Raw genomic sequence first — 11099 nt, forward strand, 5'->3', positions numbered from 1 at the left:
TGTTCGATTTTACCCTTTTACCGGTGATAACATGTTTTTCAGGTTATCATTATATTAAATTTAAAAAAAACCCTTAAGTTTACCATTTTTTACATTTTTACCCTTCACTTTATAATATTTTTACACTTTTACCCTAAATATTTTTTTTCATAATATACGTAATCATGCAGAAAAATCGTATTTATATACGAAAAAATGTTTAATTAAATATTATATATATATATATATATATATATATATATATATATATATATATATATATATATATATATATATATATATATATTGTTTACGTGTTTGTGTGTGTTTGCAAGGTTATACCATTTAAAAAGATAAATAATATTTTTAGAATTATGAATACATGTTTTATAGATATAGTTTTTAGAAGTATAAATACATATTTTTATATTTCTATAATATTAATATTTATCTATATTTCTAAAAATATATTTATAATTAAAAAAACATATATCAAAATACATATTTACACTTCTAAAAAAGATGTATATACTTATATAAACATGTTTATGATTGAACAAGTTTTTTTTATTGATATGTATATTTTTAAATACATCAAAATACGTATTTGTAGTTCTAAAAACATATTAATTTGTTTTTTTTTTTACATTCTAAATGGTTTATCTAGGAAAAAAACTCATATATATATATATATATATATATATATACACACACACACACACACATAAAGAAATAACATTAAAAAAATGTAAATACATTATTTAATTAAAATTTTTTCGTATATAAATATGATTTTTCTGCATTAATACGCATAATATGAAAAAAAATACATATGGTAAAATTGTAATAAAAATTATAAACTTTAGGGTAAAAACGTAAAAAACTGTAAACTTAAGGGTTTTTTTTACGAAGCTAATATAATGGTAACCTGAAAAACCTGTTATCGTCGGTAAAAGGGTAAAACCGAACATTTTTTGGAAAATGTTAGGGTAAAACGGACATAAAATTCAACTTTGGGCAAAACCGACAAAACCCTAAAAACTTAAGGGTTTTTATGACATCAGGCCAAAAAAATTTTAAAAATTATAAACAAAGTTTAAAACATTGTATTAGAAAACCTATAGGTAAAAAATATAACAAAAATGTTGTAAGAAATTTTAAAAAATTTTAAAAAATTTGTAAAAAAAATTGTTCACATTTAAACAATTTTTTTTATACACATTTGAACGTTTAACTTGTTAAATATGTTCACATATTACCATTATTCACAATTGTAATATATAAACACATTTAATATATATATATATATATATATATATATATATATATATATATATAATGAAATTACCTAAATATAAACAAAACTAAAAACTAAAAACTAAATTAACATCACAAGTTATTTTCCTTTGATTAAACGTAGGGATGTGCATATGGACCGGGGAACCGGCCGGAACCGGTACCGGAACCGGAACCGGAACCCGATGGAACCGGTCGGGCCGGGACCGGGACGTTATTTTTTGTGGATTTTTGGAACCGGGAACCGGTAGGAACCGGAACCGATATAACCGGAACCGGCAAAAACCGGTAACCGGTAAAAACCGGAACCGTATGATGCTATTTTTTGAGGACCGGTTCTAACATTTGAAGACACGACAAGAACCGGTAGGAACCGGGAACCGGTAGAACCGCCGGGCCGGTTGGTTCTTGATTTTGACCGAAGCCGGTTCCTGGTTCTGGTCCGGTTCGGTCCTTTTGCTCATCCCTAATTAAACGGGATGGTTGTGATTTTCGTCGGGTCTTATTTTGTGTGGTGGGCGTTTAAACTCGAAAATGGATTATTTGTACCGAATTTGGCCCGAATCAAAGCGCTAAATTGTGGGGGTATGTTTGGAATTTTGTCTAGAGGAGACAAAATAAAAATAAAAAAAGTAAAAAAATAATAAAAAAATAAATTTGGGGGGAAGGAAAACGACAAGGGTTTTTCATTCGGAGGCAATCAGACTCCTCCGAGATGATGATGACCCCCAACAACAAGACCCACCACCACCGCTCTTCTCCGTCACGCAACTCTCCGCCAGAAACCCATTCCGGAAAATTAATGTGTATCATCGCTCTCCCTGTTCCTGCCCTCAACAACAATGATCAAAATTCTTCTGCCGTTTCTCAAATCATCAATGGCGCCTGCAATGTTGGTAGTAAACGGAAGAAAAAGCATTCCGATGCTCAAAAATGCACCCACCATGTGCAGGTATCATCCAGATTCATTTCTCCCTTGTTTGATTTTTGATTGTATATCGCATTTCACAATTGATTATTGCTTCTTTAGTTTCAACTTTATGGGTTAGAAAAAAAATATGTCGGCTTATTGTTGTATAGGGATGTGATCAAGTTAACGCTAAACAGGAGGAGGAGCATCTTGGAAATGAAAAAAAGTTTGTAGATTTTGGTAAGGTGAAAATGAAGAAGAGGAAGGGCTCAGACATTGACGATTTTCAGCATTGTGGAGACAACAAATTGAAGAAAAAGAAGAAGAATAACTCCACAGAAGAGAGGGAGCATATGGTAACTGAAAACACTTTACTACAGCATTTTGGTACGCCTGAGCGCAAGGATGAAATTTCTAACAGGGTGATTGAAACAACTACCGAATGTGATCATTCTAAAAACAAGAGGACACTACAAGTTAATGCTACAAAGGCGGAGGAGATTTTGGGAACTGGAAACACTTCAGAGCATCTTGTTACTGATATGAAGAATGGAGCTCCTAAGAAACACAAAAAGTACAAGAAACAAAAGGGTTTGATGGTTAATGAGTCAACTACGGTGGTGAAAAGAAAGAGAATGAAATCTGAGAGCAGAAAGGAGGAGGAACATTTGGTTAAGGACAGTAATTTACAGCATCTTAGTATGCTTGTGTCTAGTAAGGAGGAGGAGAAAAAACAAAGGGTAAAAGAGACAGGTCCACTTTTGAATCAGGTTAATGATGCTAAGAATGAGAAGAAAAAGAAGACATCATTAGATAACACTACAGAAGAGGGTGAACATGTGCAAATTGATAACAACTTACAGAAGCTGAAACATAAGGTTGCAGAGATGACTGCTCATTTGAATGAAGGATGTGATTCTAACAAAAAGAAGAAGAAGAAGAAGAAGAAGAGACCCAATGACAGTGCACAAGGTTTAGTTAAAGGTGATGAGCAAGATAATGTTTCTAAAAACAAGAAGAGGGAGCGTCTGGTTCTGGATAATCCATTTTCTGAATTCATGTACACAGGTGGCAGTGGTCATACAATTTCCAATAAGGTAGGTACACGTACATTTTGGCATTCAACCTCTCATGGGATTGCTTCCAATGAACAAAATGATCAAAAGACATCACCCTACTTCCACAAGGCAGTCGTAAAAGAAGAAATGCAAGGTTCAATTGATGATCAAAAGGCATCATCAGTAAAAGAAGATGAAGAGTCTCAGAAAAAGAAAGACACGGTCAAAGTGTCACCCTACTTTCAGAAGGCAGTAGCAAAAGAGGAAGAAGCTTCTGTTGGTGATAAGAACAATTCCAGAGTGAAGGTATCGCCTTACTTTCAAAAGACACTAAAAGGAAAAGTGGCTTCGTCTGTAGGTCGCTGCAATAAAGGGGGGGAAGGAGAATCAACAAAAGATGATAGTAATAATAATAATAAAAAAGAAAGTGAAAACAGCAAGAAAAAGAAGAAGAGATCGGATTACCTTACTGTTGCACAAAAGAGAGATGAGGCATACAAAAAGAAGACTCCAGATAACACATGGATTCCTCCTCGATCCTGTCATAATCTCATTCAGGAGGATCATATCCATGATCCTTGGAGGATTCTCACTATATGTCTACTTTTAAATCAAACACAGGGGTTGCAGGTTTGTTTTCTTTCCTCATTGTTTTCATAGCATAATTACAGTTTTGTTTTCCGTAATAGATTATTATTTATTGTGTAGGTGAAACGGGTTATATCGGATTTCTTTACTTTATGCCCAGATGCAAAAACTGCTAGTCAGGTTCCAGTACAGGTGATCGAAGAGCTTATAAAACCACTTGGACTACAAAAAAAGAGGTCATCCATGATTCAAGTCCTTTCTGAACAAATTTTGAATGATGAATGGACATATGTCACCGAACTACATGGCGTTGGGAAGTAAGTTGGCGAACAATTTTTTTTTTCTTTTTGGTGCTTCTTGTGTGTGTGTGTGTGTGTGTGTTATGATGTGATATAATTGATACAGGTACGCAGCAGATGCATATGCGATATTTTGCACGGGGCATTGGAACCGTGTGGTGCCCAAGGATCACATGCTAAACAGGTACTGGGAATGGCTTCATGAGAATAAGGAGGCATTGCGTTTAGTCGGTTAAGTATCTAAATCTATACAATATCTGATTATATTTATATTTATATTTACAAGTAGAAGAGTATACACACACACAAACACACACACGTTCCACTCTTGGACTTGTAGTGTGGTTGTCCGGGTTTTGTTTTGTTTTGAAGTGGTAGGTTTTTTTTTTTTTGGGGGGGGGGGGTGGTGTAATGAAAGAGAAAGGTTGTGATTATGTGGACTTGATTTAGTAAAAAAGCTTTTTGAGCCATGTGTAATCTCACCCACCACACCCATAAATCAAAAAGAAGATAATAGCCAAATGAAGTTGGCTATAGACTAGTAATTTGGTAAAATTAGAATGCTCAAATCTGATTGATTGCTTTGGTTGTTGAGTGTATGAATATGATTACACAATTGTAGATGACTTGGGTAGCAATTCCTCTCCCAAGAACAGAATTAGAATTGTGCACATAAATGAGTTGATAGATAGCCGCCTAGTCTACAAACAACTGAACTAACTAACTACTAATACTAGCTAGTCACCAATTCAACGAGAATATCCCTCCTAAGTCCTAACTGTCTTTCTTATTACAAGACTCCAAAACACAAAGTAGCAGCCAATGTTCTCCAAGTCTGTGTTCTTGTAGCATGTGGAAAAAAGTTACACCTCAAAGATGACGAGAATCAATCTGGGAACTACGGAGATATCGACAGGTCTAGATTGTCCCATGAAGCTTGAAAGTCTGATTGTTTTTCATGGCAGAATTTCGTATGTCTAAAATATCTTCCGGAATAGCCGTCTATCAATTCTACGTCGTCTTAGTTCCCATATTCTCAAGTGAGACTTGAGAGACAGGGTGAATAATGGCCTGGCTGTAATTTTCCAACCATAAATTCGTGCTGCCAATTTTTGGGCTATTACTCACCTCTGGATGGAATTTCAAAAACCGAAAAAATTGCATCTCTTTTCTCATCTTCCCATATCTGAGTACCATATGTTTCATACGTCATTGTGCCTTTAGCAATTGCATTCTGGCTTCATCTATTCGCACACATTCCTTTCCAATAAATCTTGATCAAACTTATCCAACAGCTGACCCTTGCTTATACCTCAACTCAGTGATGGTGGTGGGTCTTGACAATACGACACTTTATAAAGACAGCTCTTCAAGCTATCGTATTGTACAAATACTCTGCTCAAGCCCAAGAAAGAGTTTCAGTCCTTTGATTTGATTTGGTTTATTATTCTTCCAACACTCCTGTCATCTTGTCACATCAGTTTTTTTAATGTATCTTATTTTTCTCCGTTTAACATTTAATGTTAAGATTTGGTAAGAAGCGGTAACACTTTTAGCATTTTATTTTCTTTTTGATATATTTTTTTTCTAATTTAATTAAACTATATTTTAATACACAAACATTTTTTTACGCACGAATATTAATCAAATTTTATTTTTTTAAACCGTAAATAATTAATATAATATAAATTATATTTTTTTTAAAACATAAACACTTCATATTAAATTTAAAAAGTTACTATGAATTAAAACATAAAATACCTAGAAACACGATTTCATAATGCAAACCACGACAAACAAGACTTAACACCAACAGACACGACTAAACCCACCTGTATGGTTTATCCATATTATTCCTTACATTGTTGAACACCTGACGATCCTCCTCGGACAAGTTTTCTCTGATTTTAACCAAAACTTCAATGCATAATTTTTTTTCCTTTCCCAATTCCAAGAAACCATCAAACTTATTGTCCAACATTCGGATATTGTCTGTAATCTCCTCCACTTCAGTCGATGAGTTTTGAGCACCTTTGAGCTTTCTTTTTGCTTTGTCTCATCCCATAGGACGAGTTGGAACTTCATATGACTCATTATTGAGGTCAATCCCTCTGATACACACATCAGAAGATTAAATGACTGTGGGTTGACTCCGAAGTTTTGCTTCGTCTGGACATCCCCGTGTAATCATCAGGACTTTTTAGATCTAGTAATTTTCGATTGTCCTTCACAACTCCCCAAAATGATTCATTGACAAAAGCTCTTTCGACTTTCGCCTTGTAAATATGACGAACTTTAGCCATGAAATCCACCTCAGTTGCATCACTTTGGGGGTTGCAGATCACGTTCAGGTAGATGCCATTGAACTCCATTGCGACTTGTTTGGCGGTCCTCCATTTCGAGTAAAGTGAATCGGGATTACGGTACTTATTTTTCATGCGCTGACAAAAATTAAGCCAAACTTTTTCTTTGAAGATTGTTGAGTCTTGGTCGTTGCCGTTGATCGGGTCTTCCGACACATATTGCGCTAGTGCCCTTTCTTCATCATCTGTCCACCCTTTACACGGAGCCCTCATTTTTCCTTTTCCTTTTTTTTTTGTACTTGTGGTACAACTTCGGACTCTTGAAATGACTCTTGAACGGGATCTTCAACGGACCTTCATTGGAAGAATCGATTGACTCGTCGAGTACGCGACGTGGTTGGGATTGAAAATTACTTTGCGTTGCTGATTGAAGGGGTTGGGGATGGAAGGTTTGGTGATTCAAATTCAACCCTCACTCTCTCAAAGTTAATTAGAAAAACTCGGTCTTATGTGAGAACTTGGGCTACTGATTGATTGAGGGTGTTTCAAAGCAATGAAATGAGCATACTTGCTCAATCTTGATCAATCAACTACCACCAAAATTGACTTCATGACACTTGATAATTTGGCAAGCCCTCGATTGTGATCTCTTCCCAAATCTTCAGTGGTAAATGGATCATAGGTTGAATTAAGCCGGCCACAACTACCGACCCGATTAGTTGTTTATTCCTTTGGCAATTGCCATGTTCTTTGTCCACATGCATTATATCCTTCCCTTATGCCCACCCAAAACACCTCTGAAGCTATGTGTTGGTATGTTCTATCTTCTCTAGAATGTTCTCAGGTCCAAGTCCACCATGGTATCCTTCAAAAATGCTTTCTATCAAAGTTTAATTTCTTGGTATAACAAGACGGTTTTTGTACAAAAGTCTTGGATGGTAAAATCCTTTGCGAGATTGAAGTTCTTTCGTAAGGTCTTTAGTTATCTTATTTATGAGAATATCATTGCTAATTTCTAGTTTCAAAACACCCTATTGCCTCCATTGTGGTTCTCCTAAAACCTCACACTCAGCTTAGCACTTTATTTTTTTATAAGGCATCGGCCACTCGATTACTAATGCATGTCTTGTAAACTAGGTCAAAGTCATAACCTAAAACCCAAAATCTAATCTACCTATTTTTGTTATTTTGGTTACATTGCCCTTTGATCAAGACCTCTAAACTTTGTTGGTCGCTTCTCACCAGGCCCGGCCCTAATACATGGGCGAGATGGGCTAAAGCCCAGGGCAGCAAATATTAGAGGGCATCATTTTAATCTGGTAAGTAATAGTATATAACACTAGTTTGGCCCAAACAATTTAGCCCGTTACACTAATTTTCTCGACACAAACGTGAGATGGAATTAGAGGCAAGGCGGGAGCGGGAGCGTGAAATAATTGAAGCCGCCTAACACCTTGGGAGCTGTAATCGACATTTACGTTGGTTGATTATAAATCGACGCCTAGAATACTAACGATGTAGAATATTGATGTGTCGAATGTCTAAATCGACCGAATCACAATTTCTAAATCTGATTTCTTCTACTCTTCTATTTCTAATTCCCATTTGGCGATTGATGTGGGTTGAGGACTTACTAAGATTGTCAATCGTCTATTTCTGGAACCCAATTCTAATTTCACCTATTCTCCTCTGTTTTTATCGCCAGTCTGATTTGGTATTTTGGTGATTCCCGATTTGTATGAGTTGGTGTTTGAATTGTTAAGATAAGGAGGTATTTCGGTAATTTTCTGTTTAAAATATGCATCTTTCATTTCATATTTATTTGTTTTTATTACATTAGTTTCATGAGTTTGCTTCATCTCTGTTTGTTGGGTTTTTTTTTTTGTAGTTTGCTTAAGGGGAGTTCGAATATGTACTGAATTGTTTAATTCAAAATCAGGAGTTCACAGTTTTGGTTTCTCATCTAAGTAGTTACCTATGATGATTTGATGATATTCGTTTGATATTTGGATTTATTAATTTGTTGAAAAAATTATGTATTATTGTTTGTTTTGCAGATATTATTAATTCTTTCGGCGTAAAATGTTTTTTAATTGTGGATCTCATTCTAATATGTTATACTCTAGTTTTGTCTAGGAAGTGGGAATTGCAATCGGAAGCACTCAAGGTTACTTCAGGATCTCTAATCACCAACCGAAAATAGATTTTTACTTGGAAATTAGAGATTTGCACTTGGCAGACGATTTTTTTGTTATTTGCTTCAACGTTTCTTTTGCTTATGAAATTTGCTAATACTTATTATGTTTTAGTTTTTGTATTTGTTAATGAGACTAGATTGTTTAGTATCCAATACAATAATTTTTTAATATTGTGTATAATTTTTTTTCCCTACAAATGTCTTTTGGTGTATCCTATTTGGTATCGATGGTTTTTTTGCAAATAATTTTTAGCTAATATTATGTGTCTTGCGTACTCTATAGTTGTTAGGATTATATAATGTTTTGGTTATTAGAGTTTTTAAATGGTGATGATTTATTTGCAAATCTGTTTACTATTAATTTCCATTTTTTTTTGTTACAATAATTAAAATGAGGATATTTTTTTGGGAGTATAATTTTGTGTTGCATATGAGTTCCGAACAATTATAGGGGGCATTATTATTTTTTTCGCCCAAGGCATGAAAAACCAATGGACCGGCCCTGCTTCTCACTATTAACGTTAAAAATGAAAATGATTCAAATGGATAGAGCGCAAACACTTGCTATATATTTGGTACGACAGAATGGAATAGAATGTATTAAGCAATGTAATGGACAAAGTAATGAAATGATCCATTATCAATTCCATAGGCATGTTTTGTTTTTGGAATGCAATGAATCATTAACTCATTTTGTTTGGTAAGTAAGAAAAGCCGGATGAATGGAATGGATACTATTACAATGACAAAATTACCCCAAACATAAAATGCATATAATTGATACCGTTTCCAACAGTATCAAGTTAAAGTTTCTATTTTCTATCGTAATAAATAGAGTTGTAAAAAATGAAATAAAAAACTTACCTATAACATAAATAAAAGTATATAAAAATCAAAGTTCTTATAACAGCAGAACATGTTAAAACACTTCATAATAATATAACGTTTGTTTTTGTAAAGTAAATAAAAACAACCGTGAGCCACATTAACGTCTTAAATTTTGAATATCGTCAAGAATATTACATACATAGCATCGACTAGCATAGCATAGTCAAGTTCATTGTCAACCGTAAGAATCATGCTTCCATTTTTCTTGTAGTCTAATAAAAAGAAAATACACCAAATCTTCACATTCTCATAAGAACCAAATTCTACCCAAAATATATATATATATATATATATATATATATATATATATATATATATATATATATATATATATATATATATATATATATATATATATATATATATATATATATATATATTGGATGGTTCCATTGAGATTAATAAAAAAGTAGAGATTGTTAGATTAAATATCAGCCAATGGAACTTAACATCAACTAACATCAACTGTTAAATGATTAAGGGGTATAATAGTAAACTTCAAATTAATGTTGAGAAAGCGGACACCTTCCCTTCTCTAAAAATCATCATATCGCTAAATCATCGATTTTCAGTATCAGTCACGTAATCATATCATCCAATCTTCAACAACTCATTCAATATAATAAAAAAAATCATATTTTTACTGAATCTGATATCAAATTATTCGCAATCTTCAAATCGAAAAAAAGATCGAAACAGAGCATTAGTTCATATCCTCATAAATACGAGATACAAACCTCAAATCAAAGAAACAAGCACCTCACAATCGTAAACAAAGCATTTGAAAATTGAATCAAAATCAATTTTCATAAATGATGTCGCATCCAAAAGAAATTGACAAGTCGATCGCAACTGATACTATTATAGCCGAAATCAATTCATCTCCTAACGACGAACAAATCATTCAATTTCTTTCACTTCTGAAGAACTTCAAAATACGATTCGTATTGAAGGTACAACTAATTCGTTTTAATACTACATATTACATGACAGTTTCTACATTTCATTCTGATCCTTTTATTATACAATATAAATTATGAATAATCATATATGATTATACAATACAATATGTGATTTAATCATATAAGGATGAATAATCATATATGACTATTCATATCTATGATTAATCATATGTATTTATAGTTTGTAATTATGATTTATCATATATGTTTTTAAATTGAAATCTATATTAATATTACATTTGGATGAATAATCATATATGATTATACATCATAAAATAGGATTAATCATATATTACAAACTACAAATACATATGATTAATCATACATGATTAAACAATATCAAGTATGATTAATTATAAATTGATACGTATAATCATTTATGATTACACAGTATATTATATGATCAATCATATAATACAATGTACAAATAAATATGATTTAACATCTATTAATATATTAATATCTAAAACCATATATATGATTTTTTATACTAAAATATAAATACATATCGTTAATCACATATGATTATTACAACATAAAATTATATAATAACATATTTGTCATTCCCTTCTTTTATCAGTTGAAAGTTCCAATTCAACAAATGAATCATATTGCAGTA

General features: G+C 32.8%; 1 protein-coding gene across 3 annotated transcripts; it reads left to right on the forward strand.

Annotated features, from left to right (window-relative positions):
- The first annotated feature begins 1949 nt into the window (after positions 1-1949).
- On the forward strand, positions 1950-8811 carry LOC145094190 (DNA glycosylase superfamily protein). 3 transcript variants are annotated; one of them, XM_079032493.1, is made up of 5 exons: positions 1950-2227; positions 2356-3873; positions 3952-4148; positions 4237-4314; positions 8570-8811. In XM_079032493.1, exons 1-5 carry the CDS (start codon positions 1991-1993, stop codon positions 8634-8636), a joined length of 2097 nt encoding a protein of 698 aa, XP_078888619.1. In that variant the 5' UTR covers positions 1950-1990; the 3' UTR covers positions 8637-8811. The 3 variants fall into 3 exon arrangements, with proteins under 3 accessions (XP_078888619.1, XP_078888620.1, XP_078888621.1); XM_079032494.1 differs by having other exon boundaries at positions 2383-3873; XM_079032495.1 differs by having other exon boundaries at positions 1951-2227; positions 8560-8811.
- The last annotated feature ends 2288 nt before the right edge of the window (positions 8812-11099 follow it).

Source organism: Lactuca serriola, chromosome 3 (genome assembly GCF_051521515.1).
Source record: "Lactuca serriola cultivar US96UC23 chromosome 3, Lser_US96UC23_V15, whole genome shotgun sequence".
In the NCBI taxonomy this organism is placed as follows: domain Eukaryota; kingdom Viridiplantae; phylum Streptophyta; class Magnoliopsida; order Asterales; family Asteraceae; genus Lactuca; species Lactuca serriola.